Source organism: Marmota marmota, unplaced genomic scaffold, assembly GCF_001458135.2.
Source record: "Marmota marmota marmota unplaced genomic scaffold, marMar, whole genome shotgun sequence".
Taxonomy (NCBI): Eukaryota; Metazoa; Chordata; class Mammalia; order Rodentia; family Sciuridae; genus Marmota; species Marmota marmota.
In genome coordinates this window covers 55,744,575-55,771,424 of record NW_026000174.1, presented here as the reverse complement: position 1 = coordinate 55,771,424, position 26,850 = coordinate 55,744,575, and the positions used below count along the sequence as shown (strand labels likewise).

The following is a 26,850-nucleotide window of genomic DNA, read 5'->3' as shown; positions in this document are numbered from 1 at the left end:
CCCAGCCTCCTCCTTCAACTGGCGAAACTTCCTTCAGGAAACTGGATCCCAGCACATGAGGAGGATTTCTTGAGGAAACACAAATAGGAACCCTTAAAATTCCAGCAGGAAGGTGGCTTGCTGGCTCTTCCCCTGGGGAGCAGTGGCTGAGGGCAGGGGTGGGTGGAGGAAACCAACGCAGTGACAGGAGGAAAGCTGGGCCAGTGCAGCTTCCCCCCACTTTTTTTTTTTCCTCCTTTCAGATTAATCAGATTTTTTCCTCCCCACTGGGAAAACAGGCCTCCCAGTCACACCTCTGCCCTGTTTCTAAATGGGATTCAGACATTTATGATATGAAATCTCCAGAGCCACTGAGTCAATAGCCCTGTGTCATCCATCCCGCAGTCCACTCCCTCAAGCAGAACTGGGGAGTCTTCAGGGAGGGGCTGGGCACGCCTTTGCCATGGAGAGGTTCTCCCTTAGAGGCAGGAAGGCTGTCCCTTGCACCGCAGTGTGAGAGGCCTATGAAGGCGGTCTTGCGTGGAGCATACTCTGGCTCCCTAGGACCCAGAGGCTGGCTCTGCAAAGTCAAAGCAGGTTAAGATACTGCCTATCCCCATGGGGCCATGGCTGCCCACGGAGGCTAGCTGAATTGTGGGGGAAGGTGCTGGCAGTTAGCACTGGCTTACCTAGGGCCTGGTTGATTCCATGGTGCTTCGAGAGGGCCACAAGAAATCCATAGAAGGTCAGTCTCTGGACGTTGCTTAGGACCTCTTTGACAAGTGCTGGGGGTGGGCAGCTAGAAAGGAGAATACAGATGGAGTGCCATCTTTTCATCCATACCTTTGGGCTTAGAAGGATATCAAAGTCAAGACCCAGAGACCTGTTGGGGGGCCCCTAAGGCCCAGGAGGAGCATGGCAGTTCTTTAGGAGAAAGGAAGAAAGGGCTGGTGTGTTCACAGGGATTTTTACAGAGGGGTACAGGAGGGCAGGGAGGAGGAAATCGCTACTGGTGACAGCCAGTTCTAGGAAGAGACCAAAACTGACTGCTGTTTCTCTCCTGGGACTTTGCACCACACAGGACAGTTTAACCTCCCCTTTCTGTGGGGAGAAGTTAGGAACAGTGAATGCTCTTTCCTTCTTAAGAAATCAAGGCCAGTCTGTCTCTTGGCAAGCTGGTCAGCTATGGTTGGTCTTGCCCAAGTGAAAAATATCCTTTCTACGTGAGCCAGCTTTTTAGTTATAACCTGGTTTCAGGGCAAATGGCCCTGTTATGATTTATATCATGACCATCAAGGGCCATAGAAGCCCTGGGCCAATCAGAACATCCCATCAGAGACCTGTTCCCAGGCCAGCAGCCTGTGGTCCCTGAGGCTGAGGTGGGGTCTGCAGCCCATTTCCCACCTGTACTTGTGCCGGTCACACAGGTTTTCCAGGCACTGGTAGAACAGCGACGCCTCCACTCCCTCCAGCATGCCAGCCTCGCCCAAGGCAGGTCGCTGGCGGTGCTGCCCACTGAATGATGTTGGCACAATCACGGTATTGGGGTTCTTGCCTGACAGCAGGTCCTGATAGATGGCAGCCACGCTGTCCAGGAATTCTGGTGCCGTGGGGGTAGGAAGACACAGTTCATTTCAGGGAGGACATATTTGGTCCTTTCATTGTGTCCTCCCTTCTCTGCTGACAGTCAGCTTCACCCCAGCCTCCATGTGCAGTGCATGGTGCCCGAAGAGCAGAGCGTCCCAGCACAGGGTTTGATTGCCACCCTTCAGAGCTCAGAGGTCCTACCCTATGGGCAGTTGTTCCCAGACTAGGCAAGATCCCCACTGCGTACTTTCATAGCACCCTATACTTTTCTTGCTAGCACTTATCCAATGACAAGTTTTCAGTGCAGTTACTTCGGTTAACCTGTCTCCTTGCTGGAATGTAAAGTCCTTGTTTCAAGGAAGGAGTCATGCCTTATTTCTTCCCTGTTCCAGCATTTAGCACTGTGGCTGGCACATATTAAACGTTAAAAGAACTGTTTTGAAACAATGGTAAGCCCTATCTTGTGAGGCCACCTGCCTCTTCTAAGAAAGCATGCTGGAATCCCAGTGAAGAACGAGAAGCCTCCAAGTCGCTAACCTAGTAACTGCTTGAAATTGTTTTCAGATTTTCATAGTTGAGTCATTGTTAGCAATCAGTGACTTGCAGCCCATCTCATCACTCACACACAGCTCTGCAGGGTCAGGATGCTAGAGACCCAAGTGGGCTGCCCTGTCCTTCTGGGAGTGCTGTGAGAGGAGGGCCCCGAAGGCAGTGAGGGGAAATGGTTTTCCCAAACATGGCTGCTCCTTCTCTGGGACCCAAGAGCTTTAGAGAAATTGGAAATAGTTGCCTGGTGCTGCTAGGAGCAGGTGGCAAGACCCCAGGCTTCAGCCCCTGCCTGAATAGCCCTTGGGCTGCCATCAAGTAAACAGAATGTGGCGCCTGAGTCCAGGGCTGGCTGGGGCCACCAGTTGGCAGGACGGCCATCTCCAAGCTCCAAGGACAGCCTTCTATTTACTGGAAGAGCCTATTTTAAACAAGTTTGTTTGTGGACACAGTCAGCAATTTCTAAACCCCACATTCCATTTGATGTTGCTTGTATATACATTTGTAATTATTCGTCTATTTTTATGCCACCTGATTCCAGAAGGGATTTAAGGGCATGACTGGTGTGAGTTGGGGAGCAGAGTGATTTGTGAGATAGAACCGCTGTGTGCTTATTTAAAGCTATGAGAGTGGTAGGATGTGTGTCCACACATGTGCCCAAGGGCCAAGGCAGAGGCTCAGAGCTCAGGATTTACAGCCTGCCTCTGTTCAAGTCTGGGCTGCACCACTTATTAGCTGTGTGACTTTGGCTACTTACCTCTGTAAGCTTATCTCTTAAAGGACCTATCAGGGTGTTGAAGATTAAAGTTCTCAGGGCTATGCCTGAGACATAATAAGCATTCAATAAGGAGTGGATGCTATTAATGTTGTTATTGTCGTTATCACTTAAACAGATTTGTTGTGCTGCTGGCTGGAAGCCGTGTGGTTTTCAATGTCTTCAGGAAGTAGGCTCTGCAGACTGAATCTGGTGATCACCAGTGTGGATTAGACATCCTGTTAGCGCCCACGGTGCAGCACACCCCCAGAGGAAGTGGGGAAGGAAACGTGTGCCAGGCGCACAGATGGAAAGAACGACAGGGTGGGAAAGGGAGCCATGGCCTAGACAGGAGCCACATGGGACCTGGAACACTCTCACCTGAGTAGTAAAACTGGATCTGGAAGGCAAAAAGGAAATCTGAGAAAGACATCAAGCAGTCCATGGCATCGTCCATGAGCACGATCCTGAAGGGAGAGAGAGACAGCTGTGAGACACAGTGTGTGTGAGCGTGAGAGAATGCACAGGGGTCTCCATAGTCTACTTGGGAGAGGGCTTCCAAAAGCAAGCTCCTCCCAGTCACCTCACTTTTTCTCCATCAATTGGACTCTGCCACCAAACTGAGCTGACTGTACTGCACCAAGAGTGGGTTCCCAGTTCAGTCTCAGTGGCACCAGCCAGCGGATGGAGCCTGGGCAGAAAGGTGGGGGTGGGCCGCAGAAGAGGGTCAGCTGTAATGCAGCCAGGATTTCTTTTCATATACTTAAGCAGTAAGTCCTTTCATTCTGCAGTGAGGACCATTTAGTTCAGAATAAATACAGCTGATCAGAAAAGGCAAAAAGAACAGCTGAGAGGTTTCAAGGGGTCTTGGCAAGTGGTACTAAGATTTAATAAGCTACCAAACGGCCAGAACAGCAACAGGCACCTCCACCCTGGGACACAGATGGCAGAAGAGAGGGCAAAGAGCTATTGGGGGCTGCACTTGAGAGGGTCAGAGAACACATCCCTTCTTGGGGTGCAGTGGAGGCTGCTCCCCCTCTCCCTGCTTTAGCGTGTGCTCATGGGCACTGCCCCTTGCTGTCTGGTCTCATAAGTTGACCACCTCTTGTTTTTCCCCTGACTCTAGTCCCTCCACTGAGCACCCACCTCACAGGAAGAAAACCATTTGACTAGTAAAGGGATCAGACCAGGCCATGTTCATACTCTGCTCAGGGTCACATCTGATGGGGGACAGGAAGAGAAGGAAATTAGCACTTGCTGGGCTCCATCCATGTGCCAGGCAGGGTGCCAAACTCCTTTACTGGAGTGGAGCTGGGCCCCCAATCTGTTTTTGACTGTGCCCTTCTGGCTTTATGTTTTCTTTTTTAAAAACTGCTTGACTGTATTTTTCTAATTCTCCATTTCCCTGTCAGAGGGCCCTCAAACTGGCAACTGGATCAGCTCCATAGAGCCAGCATTGCTTGCCTCTCAGGGAAGCGGCTTTTTTGAACACAGTGTGAGTGGTGTCCCTGCTAGAGTTGGGCAAGTCAGCTGGACTGAGCTTCAGATCTCCCTGAAGAGAGAAAAAGTTTCCTAGCTAGTCTTTAGTTGTAAGTATGATAATAGAAACAGGCACCATTTACTGAGTGCCCTACTTTAGGCAGGCACTGTAGAAGGTATTTAGCTACATTAACTAAATTGTATCCAAGATATCCTATCAGGTTGTTCTTGTTATTAACTCCATTTACAGGTGAAGAGTCTAAGTGGCAGAGTAGTCAGTTTGCCAAAGTTCCACATGGCTGATGAGTTTACACGACTCCATAGTTGGGTACTGTCAATGAGTCACACCACCTCTTAAAAATGAAGAAAAGCAGAATAGAAACACTGAAATTTTATCTCTTAGCTTCTGTGGATAATTTATGTTCCTTCTTTTTTTTCTCATCCAGATCTTAGGGCTTTAACTGTTTCTTATGTGCTTCTTGGGGAGGAAAAAAGCCACCTCCAAAAAAATACAGGCTAAAGGGTAGCAATGCTGCCGAGGGCCACAGGAGGGCACTCTGGTCCCTCCATCAGTGGCTCCTGGGATTACACAGGCCAAGCAAGTAGTTAACCACCTCTCATAACCTAAGGAAAACCAGGGCAGGCAAAAGGAAGATAGAGGACACTGAGCCCAGTTCTGACATCTGGATGGGGAGAGAGAAGTAGAGGGCAGCGAGGTAGAAGGTGATGGAATAAAGGCACCCAAACCACAGAGGAAAAGGGAGCACTCCCAGGGCGCTCAGGGAGGAGGAGTCGCCAGCACCTCAGGAGAAGAGAAGCCAGAGACCTTCCTGCCCCACACCCAGCACCCCAATGGCCCAAAGCTAATGATTTCAGAACTGCATCAGGCTGAGAGCAAACCCTTCAGGAAAACAGGAGGGAGACTCTGAAGCCTTTGAAATTGATACATGCTTCTAGTTTATCATTAACCTGGAACCCAGTTGCTCCTGTTTATAGCCATTACCGCCACTTATTTTTTTTATATTTATTTTTTAGTTTTTCTTAAGTGGACATAATATCTTTATTTTACATTTATGTGGTACTGAGGATCGTACTCAGCACCTCAAGCATGCTTGGCATGCGCTCTACCACTGAGCCACAACCCTAGCCCCTTACCTCCATTTATTATTTGTCTTATTATTTGTCTTTTTATTTATTCATTTGTGATGGAATTCATTTGTGATGCAATTAAAATGAAATAAAATTCACCCTTTGAAAATGTATAATTTTAGTGCTATTCAAAGTTTTAGTATTTCAAAAAATTGTGCAGCCATCACTACTAATTCTAGACGTCACCTCCCTTTGTAATCCCCATTCATCAGCATGATCCCAAGACAGGTCCTGTCACTGAGGCTTTGAAGAAGATCGCCACGGGCATCTTCCTCTTTCAGCCACAGGTTGGACTATAACACACCCTGCTCAACAAAGAGGAGCGCATCCTCCCTAGCCCACACGGGGCAAAACTGTGTGCATCCTTCCAGCCACAGAACAGGCAGAGCTCTCTGTCAGGTGCTGTCCTTGATTTTAAGATTAAGCTTACCTCCCCCTGTTTTTGTTTGTTTCTTTGTGTTTAGTGTTTATGGTTTTATTTAAACACAGGAGCCATTGACTCATTTTCTTCCTGGTGCAGCCTGGCACTGACACTCTGCTCTGATGGGCTGCTCTTTCTAGGATGACTTTGCCCTTCTTGGAGGAAACACTGTGAGCAAGTGCAGCATAGTAAGATTTGTGGCACATCAGCAGCGCTTCCAACTCCTTGACTTTTCTGGAAGGCACTGGGCAACATGTGCTTGGTTTTCTCGTTGCTACTGTAACCAATGCTGGGCATCAAGATCTGACCCTTGAGTCTCCTCTGCACTCTGCAGTTGATACCTCTGGATTCCAGGCAGTTATGCTTAAATTTTTTTTTTTTTTTTAAAGATATCAGGAATTGAACTCAGACTCAACCACTGAGCCACATCTCCAGCCATATTTTGTATTTTATTTACAGACAGGGTCTCACTGAGTTGCTTAGTGCCTTGCTTTTTGCTGAGGCGGGCTTTGAAATCACCATCCTTCTGCTTCAGCCTCCGGAGCTGCTGGGATTACAGGTGTGCGCCACGGCGCCTGGGAGTTACACTTAATTTTGACATATTGGTCAGACTTGTGCCAGATGAACTTCTTGGTCTTTTGGGTTTCACAAAAGGTCTGAGGGGTGGCCATTATGGCTGCCACCTCTGGAGGCAGTGACAAGAAAGAGAGACTAGCCCCTCTTTGAAGATGGGTCCTATGATAAGGCGAGGCTTGGTGGGGCCAGGGTGGCCCTGGTGTGCGCTGCTCCTGTCCTGGCTTCTTGCTTGTCTGAAACTTCTATGGGTTGGCAGGGACAGTGGGCATGTCAAGGGAAACAGACAGAAGCAGGGGCCTTCTTTCTAAGGGTCATGTGGCTGGGATTTGTGTGAAAAGGTCTGAGGAGTTTTCTCCACTGCCAACAGTGATACTGGGTGCCACAAAGCCAATGGGATTCTTGGTTTTCCTACAGCAACAACACCTACTAGTTCTGCTCAGCCAGAAACCTGGCAGGCACCCTAGACATCCTGGAAACTCCCTCCCTCGCCTACTCCCAAGCAGTCAATCAATCAATTAATCGCCAAATCCTGTCAATCCTATGGCTGAAAGTTCTCTTCAGTCAGCTCTCCACTTCTGTAGCCACCACCTCCCAGCTGGCCTCCACCTCTTTCTTCCTGCTGATGACGCAGCTTCCTCCCCAGTTTCCCTGCAGTTACTTGCCTTCTAGTTGGGGATCCACACTGTGGTTGGTACTCAATGCAAACTTGACCATTTTACCATTGCTGCCTAAAATCCTTCACAGGCTTCTGACTGTCCTCAGCACAGAGTCCCCCATTCTTGCCCTGGTTTATAAGCTTACCTGATCTACCCATCTCCCCTTAGCTCTCACGACTTGGGGGCCCCTGGGAGCATCCTTCATCAAATGTCAGCCGCTTTAGCCGCGCTCATCCTGCAGTCCTCTCCAGGCCTCCTTCCCCAGGTCCTGCACCAGCCGTTCCTCTCCTACAATGCTGCACCCCTGCCCCACCTTACTGCTGCCTGCACAGCCTGAAGTGAGAGAAAGCACCTGCCAGACTGCGGCAGGCCTCCCTACTGCCGGCTTCTTTCCGCAGTTCTCTCTTCTTTCCGCAGTTCTCCACAGACAGCTCTTTCAGGCTGAACTCAAAACTCCTCATTACCTGCCTTTGCCCTAGGACTGTAAGTTCCACCAAGTGACAACTCTGTCTCCCTGCTCATTGCTTGACTCCAGGGTCCAGCACGTTGCCTGGCACAGAACAAGCACTCGGTAAATATCTGTTAAAATTCATGAACAAGTAAGAAAGTTTACACTACTGCTACCCTTTTATTTTCCCCTGGCTAGATGACACCCTGACACTACATTCAGTTCTGGACAGTCCATTTAGGAGGATAAACTAGAGTCATGGAAAAGGGGGTCAGAGTGGTACAGAGTCTAAAAACTATGACATCAGACAAATGGCTGTGTGTAGATCCTTTGGCTTAGCAGAGAAGGCTCAGAGGAAGTGAGGGCTGAGACCCAACTCTTTTTTTGTTTTGTTTTTGGTACTGGGGATTAAGCCCAGGAGGGTTCTACTGCTGAGCTACATCCACAATCCTTTTTTCTTTCTAGACAAGGTCTTGTTAAGTGGCTAAGGGTCTCACTAAGTTGTGGAGGCTGGTCTTGAACTTGCTAGCCTCCTGCCTCAGCCTCCTGAGTCGCTGGGATTACAGGCATGCACCATTGTGCCCTCTAACCCAATTCTTGGAGGGCCCCTCTGAGGAAGATATCACAGGGATATTGAGTTTGGTTCTAGAAGACTTTTTCAAGCTTCCCAGGTTCAGGATTGTGGCTGCTTTGTGAAGAGTGAGCTGCTTGTTGCTGGAGAAGTTCATGCAGAAGCTGAAAGGCTCATATATCCCAGATCATTTGCTCCAGTCCTGGCAGAATGGACCAGAACCGCCAGTGCTGGTTCAGGTGGGGGAAAGTTGGCTGTTCAGAGGCTGTGACTGCAGCAGATGCTGAAAGACTTACATAAAGGTGTTTTTAAAAAAACACCATTTGCTTCACTCCATCTCCAAACGAATGCTCTGACCCATGGAAGTTCTGGACATCTGCATCTTGCTTGGAAATCCCAGCCAAATTGTGGGGAAATGCAGGCAGGAAGCTACTGGTGCATCCTTGTCTTCTGTAACAGGGACAATCTCAGGTCAAAGGTTGTCCATCTCCACAGACAGCTCTTTCAGGCTGAACTCAAAACTCCTCATTACCCACACCACCACCCTCAGGGGGCTCAAGAAGGAATCTTCTCAGAGACAGGTCATCCACATGTGCTGTTTTCCAGTGGATGGCAGTTGGCTCAATAACCCTTCCTGCCAGAGGCCTTTTGCTAACATGCCAGCTGCCTCTGACACCTGGAGGAGCCTGACGCCCCTGCTTTGAAGTGGCGCCAGCAGGGAGCTGCTGCCAACAAGAGTCTGTACAAATCTATTGGATCATGGAGGGCTCCTTGCAGGCCATGCCCCAGGGCTCAAGAGAGGGCCTCTGGGGGAGTAATAAAGGCATTTGGGTTCAGGCTGGCTCTAAGCAGAACCATGTGTAGGGTGGAGTCCAGGGCAGGCAACTGGAATGAAGAAAGAGCTCTTGGCAGGGTCCGAGCTAGTCCCAAGGGGTCTGGCCACTCTCTCCCTCCCTTGCTGACTTCCAACAGCTGGGATGCACTGGCCAGCTGGGAGGTAAGTGGGTGCCAAGGAAGCAACAGCTTCCACCCGGAACCTACTGACTTGCCAACTTCCTCTTCACCCCTAAGGGTCAGCCTCCCTGGTCTAGTGGCATGAGCTGCACCTTTTTTTCTGAAGTTTTAGGTTAGCTAAACCTGAGATCAAGTCCTAGTTCCACCACTCACCTGTGAAATTACCTTTTCTTTTTGTGCCACAGTTTCCTCATCTGTAAAGAGGAGATAATTCTAGTTCCTATTCCATGGGACTCTAAAGAACTAACAATGCAATGATGCCCTTTGCCTAGGGCATCATCATTAATGATAACAATGATGGTTAATATTCATTAGNTTTTTTTTTTTTTTTTTTTTGGTGGTACCAAGGATTGAACCCAGGGGCACTCAACCACTGAGCCACATCCCTAGCTCTATTTTGTATTTTATTTAGAGACAGGGTCTCATTGAGTTGTCCAGCTCCTCGTTGTTGCTGAGACTGGCTTTGAACTAGAGATCCTCCTGTCTCAGCCTCCCAGCCACTGGGATCACAGGTGTGTGCGGTGCTTACCAGACTTTAAAATTTCTGCCAAATTGATAGGTGTGAAATATATCTCAATTTAACTGGCAGTTATTTATACTAGTGAACTGGGGCATGAAAATATGCCCCAATTTTTATTAATGTTCTTCTGTGCCTGTCGATGTCTTTACACTATCTTTTTAGTGGGGTTCTTCATCTTTTTCTTGTTGGCATGTAGGGTTTTGTTTTGTTTTGTTTTGTTTTGTTTTGTACCAGGGATTGAAATTAAGGGTGCTTTAACCATGGGCAACATCCCCAGCCCTTTAAAAAAAATTGAGATAGACAGGGTCTCAGTAGTTTTCTTACATCCTTGCTAAGTTGCTGAGGCTGGCTTGGAACCTGTGATCCTCCTGCCTGTCTCCTGAGGCAGTTGCTTAGAGTTGCTGGATTTGGTGTGTGCTACCATGCCTGGCTTGGCTTGTAGGAATCCTTTTTTTTTTTTTTTAATATTTATTTTTTTAGTTGTAGTTGGACATTGGACACAATACCTTTATTTTATTTATTTTTATGTAATGCTGAGGATTGAACCCAGGGCCTCACACGTGCTAGGCGAATGCTCCACCACTGAGCCACAGCCCCAGCCCCTTGTAGGAATTCTTTACAAGAAAAATTCTTCAGACTAAAAATTTCAAGAGACCAATCTCTTGAGACTAAAAAATTCCAGAAGATGGGCTTAGGGTGGAGCTCAGTGGCAGAGTGCTTGCCTGGCAAGCATGAGGACCTGGGTTCAATCCCCAGCCCTGCACAAAAACAAAAACAAAATTCTTGGAAACATACTCGATAAATATCCTTCTATAGTCTTGGTTTGTCTTTCAACTTTCCTTATGGTATTTCATGTAGAACAAAACATTTAAATTCTTAATTCCCTGGTCATCCAGGGGTTAGGGTTTGACATCTTCACTCCTGTGGCCGGGTTTTGGCTTGTCATTATGGAATTCCTGCCTCCTAGCTGGCATTTCTCTTCTCTCTAGGGTGTCCACACCATGTTCACAGCTCCCTCCTCAGCACCTGGAAGAGTGCTGGGCAAGTGGCAGGCATTCTCCATGAGCACTGATGACTGAGTGAAGGAATGCAATCTTCACTCAGAAGATTGCAGTCAATTATGTCGTGCTTTCCGCGTGGGCTTTTTGTATCTTTTCTTGGTGGGGGCAATAGGGATTGAACCTATGGTGCTTTACTACTGAGCTACATCCCCAGTCCATTTTTTTCTTTTCTTTTCTTTTTTTTTAAATTTTTAAAAGATTTTAAAAAAATCTTTATTTTATTTTTATATGGTGCTGAGGATTGAACCCAGTGCCTCACGAATGCCAGGTGAGCGTGCTACCATTTGAGCCACACCCCCAGCCCCATTTTTTTCTTTCTAATTTTTATTTTGAGATAGAGTCTTGCTAAGTTGCTTAGGGCTTTGCTAAATTGCCAAAGCTGCCCTTGAACTTGTGATCCTCCTGCCTTAACCTCCTGAGTCACTGGTATTACAGGCATGTGCCATCATGCCCAGCTCAAATAGCAAGAGTTCTTAAACCAAATAAGCTACAAAAAGCCACAGTGCACAGTGATGGACGCCTGTAATTCCAGCAAGGAAGGAGGATCATAAATTCAAGGCCAGCCTCAGCAGTTTAGTGAGATCTTGGTTCAAAATAAATAAAAAGGGCTGGGGGTGTGGCTCAATGGTAGAGTACTCCTGGGTTCAGTACCTCATACTGAAAAAATAAAATTCTTTTGCTATATGGTAACCATAAAAATATTTTCTTTTATTCTCTTTATGGGGATTACAGCTTTGCATTTCACATTTCATAGGTCTGTGATCTATGCGAAGTTGACTTCTGAGTGTGGAACAAAGTAGGGATCTAATTTAATTTTCTTTTATGTGGCTAACCATTTGCTCCTTCATCACTACTTGAATCATCTGTTTTCCCACTGTTCTTCAGTACTACCATTTTATGTATAAAGGTGGTGGTGGTTATTATTATTATTGTAGTGGGGATTAAACTCAGGGGCCCTTTATCATTGAGATAAATCCCTAGTCCTTTTCATTTTTATTTTTTAAATTTTGAAATAGGGTCTCACTAAGTTGCCCAGGCAGGCCTTTAACTTGCAATCATCCTACTTCAGCCTCCTAAGTAGCTGGGATAATAGTCTTGTGCCACCCCACCTGGCTCTACATCAAGTTTTTATCAATAAGTGGATCTATACTGGCCTATCTAGTATGCCTGTTTGTCTATTGTTACTCTAGTACCATACTTTTTGAATTATTATGATCCCATAGTAAGTCTGGATATCTCATAGGCAAGTAAGTTCATCTCTGTTAATCCTCAGGTCCCATATTCAACATCTCTTCTTCATGGAAGAGCCCTCCATGATTCTCCAGGTTAAGCTGGTTCTCCTGGTCTATGTTCCTACAGCACTGAACACTGCATTTATTTAATGTCAGCTGCTCTATCTAGTTTGTAAATTCCACAAGGCTGAGACAACATCTCTTCTGGTCACTGTCATAGCCCCTCCACAAAGCACAATGATGGCGTGTAACAGTAATTCAATAACAATTTGGTAAGAATGGGGAAGGAAAAGATCGTCTGAATTGGGGAAAGACCCTGTGGTGCAACAGCGACGGGCGCAGACAGTTAGGGAAGGATACCATGGATAGAGGCAGAAAGAGACACCAAAAAAGCTAAAGCTGGGGCATGGCACAAGGAGTCCACATAGGAATGAAACCGCGCAGACAGTTAGGGAAGGATACCATGGATAAAGGCAGAAAGAGACACCAAAAAAGCTAAAGCTGGGGCATGGCACAAGGAGTCCACATAGGAATGAAACATCATTCCCCATTCGCAACATTATAATTTCAAAAATAGGTAATGGGAGGGGCTACATGGCAGGTATTTTAATGGATTATGTCATTAAATCCTTAAAATAACCACATTAGTAGGTGCTACAATCATTTCCATTTTATAGATGAAGAATTTGAGAGTTAGAGAAGTCAAGCTAGAAGTAAAAAAATTGGGATTTGAATCCAGGGCTATTTGGTTCCAACACGTGAGTCCTTCCCTGTTAGACTATACTGTAGCTTTGCAACACAGGGACCAGCTAAAAAGTGACTCTGCAATGGAGAGTCATAAAACTAGAGTCTCTAGATGGTTATGAGACTCGCCTCAAGACATGTATTTATAACATAATCATGATTAACAGAGCTTTTCCTACTAAATATGTAGTACTCACCATGGCTGCTGGCCTTTGGTGAGGGAGAAGTTAAATCGTGTTTCAGATGACAAAAGAGAAGGGAATGTAACTCATTTTAATCCAGCCAATTCTAAAATGCCAGAGTGAGACTGGCAGGCAACACTTTAAATCAGTGGTTCTCAAAGTGTGGTTTCCAGACCATCAGCATCATCTGGGAATTTTTTAGAAGTATGAGTTCTTGAGCCCCACCCCAGGCCTCTCAGCTCCGGGGATGGGCTGCCATGTGTGGTTTAGCAGGCTCTGCAGGTGATTCTGATGCTGCTCCAGTTTGAGAACCACTGCTTTCAATCTCTATCCTTGAAGATGTCCCAACTCTGTGACACTTAGATCTCAAATAATTTGTATGTGTGATGGTCCCCTTAGCCCATCTGGGGAGAAGGCCAGAACCTGCAGGCCAACCACAGCCAGTCTTGTTTTTACCCAATGTTTTTGTTATATTTTATTTTCTGAGTGTTGTGAAGTGAAAAAGTCCAGAAGGCACTGCCTTTGGGAGCCCAGGAATATTATTTTTAAAAATTTGGTAATAACAATAGTACCAACATTATTATGATAGCAAATGGTTATTATTTATTGACTGTCTGCAGTGTGCTAACCAATTGACATATTTCTGTTGTTGAAATCTCACCAATACCCTATAGTTGTTTTTATTACTATTATACTCATTTTACAAATATGGAAACAGTACTCAGAGAAGTTAAGAGATATCCTCAAGGTCATCTAATGATGGGGCAGGTGGAATGTACAACTAGGTCTTTCTAACATCATGGTGCCTGTGTTCCTATAGGTCATGGTTAATACTACTACTTCTAACATTTAATTGTAAGTTTATTTTGTGCCAGGGACCCCTTTTAAGCATATTACATAATTTTCCTTCAATTATTACAACTATTATTATTCTCATTTTACAAATGAAGACACTGAGGCCCAACTAAATTACTTTTTCTTAACCATCAGGAAAGCTTCCCAGCTTGGAGAGATGAAGATGCAGTGGTGATCATCTGGGGATACAATTATTTAACTGTCCCACTGTTGCAGGAATACATGAGGTGAAGGGGATCTGTGGCTGGGGCTGCCGTTGTGGAGTCTGTTTGTTCCTTCTATATTTCCAGCTCACACCTGCTGCCCTGGGCCTGACCATGATGCTTATAGCCAGCCCATAAAGCAGGCGCATGTGGAGACACCATGCCCGGCACAGGCTCTGGTGTACAGCTGCCTGTGGATTACATTCTTTTACGTACACATCATCAGACTGGAGCCTCCTTCTGAAGTCTGTCCCCAGACCTCAGGGCTCTGATTAAATAAGCCTGGCAGTGGGATGGGTGAGGGCACTTCCTCTTCTAGCAACAATAACTGCTTTGCAGGACTAACCACCCCAATTTGTGATTCTGGTTAGATGCCTGGGCATGTGTGTGGGGAAGTCGGATCTTGACCTTTGTGACACAATGAGAAAAACTTACACAATCAGATGGAATTTTCTGGGATATCAGAGTGGAGTAGGGAAAGAGAGACATTGAGGAGGGTCGGGGTGAGCAGATAATCCTGATATTCACACCCAGGGAGAAAACAAAGATCCCTGATTCCCAATTCATCTCTAAGTTTGCAGCCAGTCCCCTGCAGATTTTCTGAGGCCCTTCTGCCATTTCTACTTGCATTCCCATAATCCCGTCACGCTACTATTGACAGAGCTGGCTATAATGCTTCCTCTTCAAACCAAAAAGTGTTTTTTTTGTTGTTGTTGTTTTAAGTCAGCAGATAAGCTTCCCACCACAATAAAGGAGCACCATGCTAGAAACCCCTTTGTATCAATGAGGATGCCAAGTAACACTCAAACTTATTAAGAATTTGTGGGTTTTTAGAAGACTCTATCATTTATACCCTAGTCTTGCACTACTTTCCTATGTCAGATGGTTTGGAGAGATGTGTGCGGCAAATGCGTAGCCCAAGCTGGTGGGGTTAAGAATCAAATAGAAGACTCACTCTCATAAGTTCACTTTTACCTTTCCACTAAGAGAAAGAGTGGATATTCTGAAGTGACAGAAACCAAGGTGATGTATCAAAAGAGGTAGTAGCCAGTGACTGGTACCCAAGTGATTCCCTTCTAAATTAAATGTTGCTCCACGAATGGCAGGAATGATGTCTTACTGGTGACTGTATTCACAGTGTACACAGTAGTTCCTTGCACAAAATTGGCACTCCAGAAATATTTGATGAAATGAAGTACTGACACATGCTACAATATGTATGAGTTTTGAAAACTTTATGCCAAGTGAAAGAAGCCACTAGCAAAGGACCACATACTATAATCCTATTTACTTCAAATGCCCAGAATAGGTGAATCTATATATAGAGAAAGTACATTAGTGGTTGCCTATCGCTGGGGAGGACAGGGGGTTGGAGAAAAATGGCTAAGGGTTACATTGCCTTCTTTTCTCCTCTCTTCTTTTCCCCATCCCTCCTTCTCTCCCTCCCTTCCTTTGCAGGATTGAGGGGTGAACACAGGGCATCACAGCCTGAACTACAGCCCCAGCTTTTTTTTTTTGTTTTGTTTTGAGACAGGATCTTGGTAAGTTTTCCAAGCTGGCCTCAGACTTGCCATCCTTTTGTCTCAGTCTCCTGAGTAACTGGAGTATTATAGTTGTGTACCTTGCACCTGGCTAGGATTTCTTTTTATAGTAATAAAAATATTCTAAAATTGATTGTGTTAATGGATGTACAACTCTAAAAACAAACTAAAAGTCACTGAATTTTATACTTCAAGTGGATGGTATGTAAACAGTATCCCCCCAAAAAAGAGATTGTTAAAAAAAGAAATATTTGATAAATAAGCAAGTGAATAACTGAATATAAAATACAATTGCTGGCTCTTATTCTTAAAGATACTTAGAACCATGTAAAATTTCAGACAAGGGTGGGTGTGTGTGTAAGCAGTAGACCACTTGCCTAGCATGTGTGTGAGGCCCTGGGTTCAATCCTCAGCACTGGAAAAAAAAAAAAAACAGACAAGAATATTCATTCACACATTTTTCACACATTCACTTATTCAGCAGACACCTTCTAGCATGCATTGAGGTACTATGCTAAGTGACAGGATCTCAGCAGTGAGCAGTACTGGTTTAGATCCTGTCTGCTCTCCTGGAGCACACACATGCACATGTGTGGTTCTTTTCTTTATTTAGAATTCTCTACATAGAGTTGTGCTTTTTTTTTTTAATTGAATGATAAATTGAGACAGGGTCTTATGAAGTTGCCCATACTGGCCTTGAATTCACCATCCTCCAGCCTCAGCCTCTCCTGAGTTACTGGACTATAGAAATGTGCCGCCACACCTTGCTCATGCTTTTATCCATCAGTCCAGTCTGAATTCACCCCTGCCCCCATTCTGAATCTTTCTTTACATGATCTGAACCCAAAGGGAGCATCATGGAAACCTGAAGCTAACTCCACTTGCTTTTAAATTAGAAGAGATAATCCCTCCCTCCCTCTCTTTTCTCTTCTTTCCTTCCTTCTTTCCTTCCTTCCTTCCTTCCTTCCTTCCCTCCCTCCTTCCTTCCTTCTTTCCTCCTCTTCAGCTAAGAAAAAACATCCAAATCTCCTTTCCTTTGGATATAGGTAAATAAAAATGATAAAACATGATCTAGAACTTTTACCCGTGGCTAGCTGCCACTGGGATAAGTATGCACTGAACAATAAAGAGGGAAGAAAAAAAAACTATAAAATTTTGGATGTGTGATCACTAAACAGGTTTCTCACATGACCAGCAAAATTAGTTCATGTGAACGGTGGACATCCTGCCCCAGTGGGAGGCTGGTGTCTCCTGCTGGTAGCAATGGACTTCCCATCATCCAAGTCAGCAGAGGGGTTGGCTGGCTCAATTCGGAAGGAGTGAGGTGATTCTTGGTGCAGTACAACTGATGCACCTTTGGTTTCAAGAGGCGCAGACAAAGCAGAAATGATGCCACGACACAGAGGCAGGAGTGTGGGGACTAAGCAAAGCCTCTGGATTCAGGCAGACTCGGGTCCAACTCATGCGTCTGCTGCTTACAAGCTTTCAATAAATCTAGTCAATGTTATTTATCTGTTTGAGCCTTATTTTCCTCTTCAGTAAAGTACAATGTAACAGTTTTTATAAGGATTAAGTGAGATAGTTAGGTAAACAAATTTAAATGGAACAATGAGGTAAATGCCTTCAATATGATTTAGGGAAGCTGGGCATCTTTCAGAAACAAGATCTCTTTTATATTTTTAAAACTATATTTCCATTTGCATCCCTAGTTAATGTTAAATATGTACACATTAACTGAGGCATGGTCCAACTACTTCATTTAGTTAAAACATGTTAATGATAGTAAAACTGAACATAGAAATGAGGGCTCTTAACTATGACTGCCAAGTCCTGCTTTTGGACTAATCTTGAAAGCCTTCTTCTGGCATACATAATACCCTTCCCTCAATATGTCCTTCCCTCAATTGGAGTTTTATCACCTTCATGCCTTTCCAGTCCCCAACACTCTTCATCATGAGTCACTGCCAACTCTTTCCCCCTCTTTTCTCAGAATATCCTCTTGTGTGTGTATGTGTGTGTGTGTGCACACGCGTGCGCACATGTGTTTTGTGTTTGGATTTTTTTTTCTTCTTCATTTCACCATCCTCCAACTGTATCTTCAGACCCTGAGGCTCCCCACAGAAACCACAAAGGATCATTTGGCTTTCCTTAAGAAACGCAGAAAGTATTGTTTTGGGGCAAACCCCAAATAGACCACTCTCCAAATGCCAATTTTTCCCCTAATGACTTTTTTCACTCATACATGGTTCAGGTTTCTCTAAAAAGCCCTCGTCTGGAAGGCTCAGCGGGCTGCAAGAGCCCCTGAGACATACCTGGCTGCTTTCTGAGTGAGCTCCAGTGGGAAATCCGGGCACAGTAACTGCAGCAGACAGTGATATTCTTTCATCGTCAGCAAATCTGGAATGGAAATAGAGAGAAGTATATTAGGTCCCTGTATTTCAAGTCGCTGCCTTCTCTTGGTCATTTCCTGGTTACAGATCCAGTCTTGGTAGAGCTGTTCTTTTAAGGGGAGTCAGTGTTACAGTGTGTAGCCATTAACCTCTGGGGTGAGACTTTAAGATTAGTATTTCTACAAAGCTTGTCCTGAGTGGAGGCACCCAGTTACAACCACTTTGACCAAAGGAGCTTTTACTGATTTGAGGAATGGTCAGGTGAAGAGAGGAAACAAGATAGGGAACTTCTTCAGCCTTCCTAGTTTGGTTTTCCTTGTGTATAAAGATTTGGATGAATGAGTCATTCGTCATTGGTTAAATCTGTTGAAATTCTCTGGCACGGTAATATTCACCACTGCATGCCCAAAGATCACCCGCAAAATATCTGGAGGCATGACCGAGGCAAACAGTCTTGCATATATGGAGAAGAGTATCACACAGAAACCCACAGACCTTATTACTCTGTCATCTGGGATCACAGGAGGCTGGCTTCTTTTGGATTTCTGCACACAAATCTGGTCATACTATTATAGGAAGCCAAGACAAAGGTCCAAGAAATACAATCAGGACAACCAAAAGATTCCTGATATACAGAAGCAGTGCTGGGGAGAGAGGAGCCAGGAGGCTCTGTGGTCCAGATTTGCCAAAGAGGCAAATTTCAGAGAGGTTTATAGGATCTCAAGGGAGAGAAAATAGGCTGGTGCTTTATAGTTGTTCTGGTATTGCATGTACTAAAGCCAAAAGATTTTGGGTCAGCTAGGCAACAGCAATCTGCAAGTATTCTCATGTACCAAAGCCTTTCAAATATGGAAGGACATGCTAATGGTCAAAGAAGAGCAATCCACCCTGAAGCCATCCTTGCTTGGGGAGGATGAGTGAGAAGGGAATCCAAAGGGCATGGCTACATTTGGGGAATGAAGACGATGATCACAGGCACTTGGTTTCTTTGGACCTAACTTAGCCCAAGCCACAGGAATCCAGATCTCCTGCCCCTGCTAGTTTGGTTGATGCTTTTCCAAGACAAAAACCCCAAATCTCCAGGGAGAGGCCTGGGTTCCTACTACTTTTCATCAAAGCTCAATTCAAGGCAGAGAGTTAAACTAACCACACTGCCAAAGTCAGGGACACCAAAGGAACAGACTCAGCATCAATATAGGTCAAAGGATCAAGATGGCTTTTGTGGCCTTCAGCTGGCCACAGTGGAGGGGGCACTTTCCTCTCCTTGTTCGCCTGACCTCGGGCACAGCCTAGCAGGAGGTCTTGTTCTTCAGGGAGGGAGTAATAGCCATAGTCTCAAGGATTTGGGGTGAGGAACAGGAGAGGTGAGGGAAGGGAGAAAAGTCATTGAACCTAATGAATTTCCCTTTATTCTCACCAGGACTTTGTATGGAAAGGGAAGTGCTTTCTGTCAGGGAGTAAATAAAAGAAAGTTAAATCTTCGACTCCCAAGTGATTTTGTAGGATAAACTTTGGCAAATATATTTGAGACCATTTTTGAAAGCAGGGTCAAAGTGTTTCACAGGAATTAACGTTTATCCCCCAAATTACTTGGAAAATAATCTTGGGATGATAAACAGGGTGAAAGAAAATGAGAAGATGCATGAATGAGTGAGAGAAAGAGAGAGAAAGTAATCCCTCTATCTAATATAAAAAAGTGCTTGGAATCAATCTCAGCCTCCTAGTTTTTAGAGTCTAGGCCCTCTTTAGGTTCTTGATTTTTTTTTTCTCTAGTTTTAATTTTTTTTCCTTTTTTAAAATTTGTTTTAATTAGTTACACATGACAGTACAATGATCTTGACATATCATACATTTGAATCAAATGGGGTATAATTTCTCATTATTCTGAGTGTACAGGTTGCAGAATCACATTGGTCTTACAGTCATGTTTATACATATAGCAATACTAGTGTCTATTTGGGTGCTGGGGATGGTACCCAATGGTGCTTTACTACTGAGTTACACCTCCAGCTCTTTTTATTTTTTATTTTTCTGAGACAGGATCTTGCTAAAATACTGAGATTGCCCTCAAACTTTTTATCCTCTTGCCTCAGCCTCCCAAGTTGCTGGATTACAGGTGTGCCCCACTGTGTCTGGCTGGTTCTTAATGTTTTCTAATTAATACACTTCAAACATTCACTTCCAAAAGGCAAAATAATTTATAAAAATCATTTCATATCTAATTGTGCTTGTCAGATTTTTGTCACTGTGACAAATACCTGAGAAAATCAACTTAGAGGATAAAAGATTTATTTTGGCTCTTGATTTCAGAGGTGTCAGCCCATGGTAAGCTGACTCTATAGCGCGGTGTGACAGGAAAACTGCTCAGTCCATGGCAGCCACAAAGCAGAGGCAGAGGGAGGGGCCAAAGAAAAGATATAGTCCCAAGGGCCCACTCCTTCCACTAGACTCTACCTCCTATAGATTCCTCAATATTCCAAAAGTCAATTCAGATTATAAATTCATCAAGGGATTAATTCACTGATGAGGTCAGAGACTTCATGAACCAATCACTTCTCCAAAGCCTCACCTCTAAACATTGCTGCATTGGGGACCACACTTTCAACACGTGATTCTTTGGGGGATACTCCAGATTCTAACCCTAACACTAAAGCAACACAGAGCTCTTGAAAATCTGAAAACAGAGGACACCCTGCCCAACACTTCTGGAACTTGACTCTCTCAATTATTAAGTGAGGATAGTGGTCATATAAAGAGATTCATGAAAATGCAAGTAAGCAAACAACTTTTAAGAGAGAGTGAGTGAGGAGAGCGGGGCACTCGAGCAAGCGCAGTTCTGATTCTATTTAAGAAGTGGCCAGATAATGTCAAGACCAGATGACTCCAAGGAAAAGCCATTCTGGTGGTGAACAGGAGCCACTCCTGCATCTGTGGGGACTGTAGTGAGACTAATTCTAAAACTGAAACACTAATGAGCATATAGGTGCAGTCCCCTTTCTGCCCCGTAGGTGAGGCTCCAAATCTTGGCTCTACAATTTACCAGGTATGTAACCTTGGGCAAACTGCTTAATCTCTCTCCATCTCAGCTTCTCATCTGTAAAATGGGAATGATAATACCTGCTTTTCAAGACTGAAATGAAGTAAACTGTCTACAAAGTACTTAGCAGAATGTGTAGAATTTAGTACCACCAAATAATGGGAGTTATTTTGTTTTTGTTTTTAAATCCCGAGGGTAAAGACAGTAGAGGAAAGGAGAGCAGGGAGGTATTTCTTGCCGGGGGGGGGGGCCGGGGGGGATGCCCAAACACCTACCTGTGTTTTGCCTTGAAAATTATCTGCCAGGCTGCCTGAACAAACTCATTTCTGAACGCTCTTCTGCTCTACCCAGTCACCTAGCATCCCCATGCGTCTCCTGCATTCCAGGTGCAGAATTTCAGCCAGGAGCAAGCCAGCAGTATCCCAGATCGGAGGCTCCCACTCAGGCATATGTTAACTTCAAATGCTGCTGTGTATGATGGGCTCTTTGGCTCTTAGTGCTCTAAGATTTCAAAGGCCCTTCCTGGCAGCCTTTTGTGCTGCAGGAACAACAGTAGTGAGAGTGAACAGTCTTTGAGCACAGTGCTCAGCACTTGAATGAGTGCACTTAACCTTTGTGGCAACCTTATGAAGCAGACCTCATTATCCCAAGTCCCATTTCACAGATAAGGACTTGGAAGCTTAGAGGATGAAATAACCTGGTTAGGGGAAGGCCTAGAGTGTGGGGGACAAGAAGGGGACTATCTTTCCAGAAAGAGCAAGATCCAAGTTGGTAAGAAAGGAAGGGGGCTGATAGCTAGAGGGGCTTAATAATGAAAATACTACCCGCTAACTTTGTTACTAGGGATTGAACCCAGGGGCTTGTGCATGCACACCACAGTGGCATGGATTTTAGAGTTAAGAGTGCCTGAGTTCCAATCCTAGTTTTGCCACTGACTTCAAATTACTTGATGAATTAATTCCATTGCCTTGCTTTCCCATAATAAAGTGACCTTACAGAAACATCACAGAACTGTTGCATTAAGGTGAAGTACTTAGAATAGTGTCTGAGCCATTGTATGTGCTCCTCAGGCTTTATGTGTGTTACCCCATTGAATCTTCACTGTTTTTATTCCCACTTCACAGACACACAAACTCAGATTGTGCACGCTTGTGAAGTGTAACTGGAATTCAAATCCAGGCAGCTTACCCCCACCACTCTGAGCACCTTGATCTTATCAACCCTAATGTGTGAAGGCTTAGGAGCTTGTTTTCCCCTCCAAACAAGCTGCAGAAACTAAATAGCTCCAGGTGAACTGGATCAAGGAGACAATCCAAGTGAATTGGGATTTTTCATGTAAGAAATTGAGGCTGAAAGGTTCTAATTACCGTCAACAGGAAAGACTGAAGCTCCAGCAGTGGTGGGAGCTGGGCTGGAGGCCACAGGCGGCGAGGGGGGTTGAGTGTTCACCTGTGCTGTGCTGCACAGGCCTCTCATCCCCGCCCACCTGCAGCCCTAGGAGTCCTGGCAGGTGCCGAGAAGGTATGTGGTGTGTGCTAACAGAGAAGGTATGTGGTGTGTGCTAACAGACGCTTTCTCTAAAGGAATCCCCCACAATTAGGAAAGCTCAGCCAGCAGGTCCTCAAAGTTCAAAGGCAAAAACATAAGAAAGTTTTGGTATAAGATCAAAAAATCACAGCACTCTCCACAAATTGGTGCTTCTCTTTGTGTGGGTGGCCAGAGCTATTAAACTCTCTTCTTCTAAACCTTGGAATAGTCTCACCAACTGGGTGCCTGGCTCCAGACCAGAAGTTTTTACACCTTGATCCTATTATCTCCAGAGGCAGTACAGTGTGGCACCATGGCATGGATTTTAGAGTTAGAGTGACTGAGTTCCAATCCTAGCTTTGCCACTGACTTCAAATTACTTGGTGAAATAATTCCATTGCCTCACTTTCCCCATATATAAAGTGACCATACAGAAATATCACAGAACTGTTGCATTAAGGTGAAGTACTTAGATTAGTGTCTGAGCCGTTGTATGTGCTGTTTGTATTTCCTATTACTATTTCAGAAAGAAACTAGGGCTCAGAGAGATCAATTACTTTCTCAAGAAAACAGGTGGTTGGAGGGCTGAGCTTCAGACCCAAGCCTATCTGGCTCCAAAGGTCCCGTGAGTTCCACCCTGGCAGGTGGGATCCAGCTGGTCTGTGGAGGACTTAACTTCTGATGATAGGATTGTTCACACTAAGTGACTGACAGACTGTATCTAAGTTAAATATACAGATACCTTTCAGGCGGGCCATATTAAACAGGGCAGGGTAGATGGGCAGGGCAGTTGTATTGGTGCAGAGCACAGATGGCCTTGTTTCAATTCCTGCCATTAGCACCACTTGGACAAGTTATACCACTTCTCTGAATCTTGGTTTCCTCATCTAAAAAGCATGAATAACCACAGTATCTACCAAATGGGATCACTGTAAAATATCAACTGGTAATTTATATATAAGATACTTTTCTAAGAAAAATTAGCAAAGTGCTCAATAAATGGCAGTATTATTTTATTCATTAGTAACCGATTAAAAATTGACATCCTGGGGATGGGGTAGTGGCTCAGTGATAGAGAACTAGCACGTGCGAGGCACTGGGTTCAATTCTCAGCACCACATATAAAATCAAATAAATGTCCATCAATGACTAAACAAAAAAAAAATTGACATCCTGAAATTAAGAAATCTGTGGACTGAACTAGAGCACTTAGGACATGCCTCACACCAGTTGAAGGAATGCATGAATAAAACGCGCATCACTTAGTGTCCGAGTCAGAATTCATAGGGACAAAGTTTTGGCGACTGTATGAACAAAGAGCTGGAGGATCTCCCAGCACAGGAGACTTTTTTTCCCTGCAAATTTGGGTGTGTGTGTGTGAGGAGAAGCCAGGAGCTATAAAGAGCTGAAAAAGGCAAATGTCTTACCTGGTAGTACTGCAACTCTCAGCAAACACAATAAACCATGGCAGGTGTACTCCAGCTCATGGGCCTATTGACTCTAGAATCTTCTCACCAAGTGCTCAATTAAGTCAGCTTGAATATTTATTTTCATAGGAATGTATCGCCAACTTTACTATAAAATCACAGGAAGCCTAGGGTTCACTTTCTGGAAATGCACTTTACCCCTGCTACAACTCTAGTGCAAATACCACCGCTTTTATGACAAACAGGGCTGGACTCAGAATATTCTTTTTGGGTAGCTATCTCCACTCTAATCTTAGAGAATGATAGATGAGGTTGTTTAGCCAAGAGAATTAACCTAGGCAGAAATTACTGATGTTCAACGTAGTCAAGGACCAACTCATTCTCGTTTGTAGAGAAAGGAGGATGTCTTTTCTACATCTGGTCTGCCTTCTTGCTATGGAAATTCCTGCCTCTGAAGCTCTGTGGGGGCAGCTTAGTCATTTCTACATCCTTTCTCCAGACCACCATGTGTGTCCACAACATTTACTCACAAGAACTGTGGCGGTATGTGGTTGTATACTCAGATGCCTCTGTTCTTCCCAGGAAATGGTGCCTTTGCCAAGTCAGAGTGGTGTCACTAAAGACCAGTGGAGGAGTGCCGGATGGAAGGACTTGGTGCCATATCTTTGTCCCTTCCTTGGAGAAAGCACTCCCAATGTCGGAATCAAGTATTTTTTGCTCCAAATGTGGGAGATGAAATGGGTTTAGTCTGAACTCATTTGTAAGTGCCTGAGTGTTGGCTGGGTGAGCTGGTGCTAGACAAGGGCTGGAGATAATGAAATGCTTCCAAGCCATGGGAAACCCAGAGGACCCAACAATCTCTACTTGGTCAGCTGCAAGATTTCAATAGAAACTACCACAGAGGCCAGAGAAAACCACAGTCCATGAGTGAACTTTCCAATTTTCAGTTGCATTTGTTTTTATGTTTCTTTATGTAGGGGTTGTGAAGGCTCACTCTAAATGACACCCTCAGTCAGGTTGCTCTGCCAAGAGATGCTCGGAAGGACATGGATAGTTCAGGGCCCGGCCACACCACCCCTTCCCATTCCCAGGGCATGGAGGCTTTGTTAGCAGGCCACAGCTGAGTAAATATGTCTCAGTGCTACTCTGCAGAGGAGGGGGAGGGAAGTGAGGCAGAGTGGGGAGAAGGGGGAAGAAGGAGGAAGGACATATGACAGCTTCACTCCCCATGGAGCACTTGGTACCACAATTCACGGAAGATTGCTAAAGTTCTAAGGGCCATGATCCTGTCAAACAAAGTCCCAGAAGAGCAGTTTAGGTTTTTGTATTTTTACCTTTTTTGGCAGCACTATTGTTTTATATTATAAATAGAGGGAAATAATAATTAATTTACTGAAAGGCAAATGATCCCACAAAAGGAATGAGAAGCAAAGGCTTCCAATGATACCTGCGGGTAAAGTACTGGGGCCATTATTAACATTATCTTTTGCCAACTCATATCTCCCTAGAGCATCTTTAATGTGTTCAAAAAGGGCAGAATGCCAGACACTTTAGTTTTATATTTTATTATGACTAAGCCCAACACCAAGTGAGAAGCATTTAGCCTATTTCTGTTTGACTAGTATACATGTTCTAGGAAAAGTATTAGATAAGACATAGTAACAATTTCAAGGCAATGTTTAGAATGAACAAAACCAACTCCCCAGGAACTGTTAATGTTAGAAAAAGATTTAAAGGTATGTGGGCATTTCTAATAAGGACCTGAAAATTACTCCTTAGGGATCAAATATGATACATCATGGCAATCTGGTCCAGTCTGAAGGCTGGTCTGCTATGACAGGAAAACTCTATATATTGCATCAGATTAATGGCCGTCTTCTAGACTGTTGAGAGTTGGAGGACCAATGCAAGGTGTTCTGGGAGAAGCCACTGTCTCAGAAATCTTTTTTTAAAAATTTTTTCAGTTGTAGTTGGACACAATAACTTCATTTTATTTATTCATTTTTATGTAGTGCTGAGGATTGAACCCAGTGCCTCACACGCTCTAGCCAAGTGCTCTAACACTGAGCTAAGAAATCTTTGAAGACATGAAACCCAACAGGCCACGCATACAGGGTGGGCGGCATACAGCACTGTGGGAAGGAGGCACCAGTGCAGGAGAGGAGAAAGCCTCTCTAGTAGTAATGGGGTTGGCTACTCTGACAGGGCACACAGTCTCCTATCCATTTATTGAGGAAATGGGAGGGAGTTTTGGACACTAAGATGTGGAGCAGGATCTTGGCACCATAAGCTCCCAAAGGGTCCAGCAGCCCATCAAGGAAATAATACAAGCTGAGCCATTTGCACCATGGCTCAAAGGCTTGTGCAGTTCCATCAGGAGTTGGTAGCTGGTGTTTTTGTTTGGAAATAGGATGGCAGGGTGTGCCCTTTGAAAAGGATCCTCAGGTCCAAGATACAACTGCCCTCCAGGCAGAGGCCTGTGTTGTGGAGTGTCTGTGACCCATTCCTGCTCTTATGTGAATAGCAGTGGTTCCACAGCAAAAAGATAAAGAAAGAGAAGGCTCCCTAGTCCCTCCTAGAGTGACTAAAGATGAGAGGAAACACCCTGCCCTCCTCACAGGGACATGTCAGATAGGCTTCACTCAGCCTGTGAAAAAGAGGCAGTATTTTAAATTTCCTTATACATGTTTTTATGACCAAAACGAAAGTTTTCATGTGGTTTCTGAAAACAAAAAGTCTATTCTACCTCAGACACATGATAAAAAGAAAAGAACCTGGTCTAAGTTCTGCCAAGCACTGATTACATTCCTCTGGACACAACTTTTCTAGGCCTGTTTCTCACCTATAAAACAAGGAGTTTATAGCATAGGAGGATAAACAAATTAAGAGATATATTTTTAAAAAAATGTAAATCTTATAAGGAATCTTAATATATACCATAGATTAAAACA

General features: G+C 44.7%; 1 protein-coding gene across 1 annotated transcript in view; it reads right to left on the bottom strand.

Moving 5' to 3' along the window:
- Positions 1 to 26,850, bottom strand: part of Cstpp1 (centriolar satellite-associated tubulin polyglutamylase complex regulator 1) — a 173,496-nt gene that overhangs the window by 3,084 nt on the left and 143,562 nt on the right. The window contains exons 4-7 of the mRNA XM_015477877.2: positions 17,831 to 17,915; positions 3,248 to 3,333; positions 1,384 to 1,579; positions 669 to 778 (exon numbers count right to left, since the gene is read on the bottom strand). Of these exons, the coding sequence (XP_015333363.1) occupies positions 669 to 778; positions 1,384 to 1,579; positions 3,248 to 3,333; positions 17,831 to 17,915 (477 nt within the window). The remainder of the gene's footprint in view (positions 1 to 668; positions 779 to 1,383; positions 1,580 to 3,247; positions 3,334 to 17,830; positions 17,916 to 26,850) is intronic.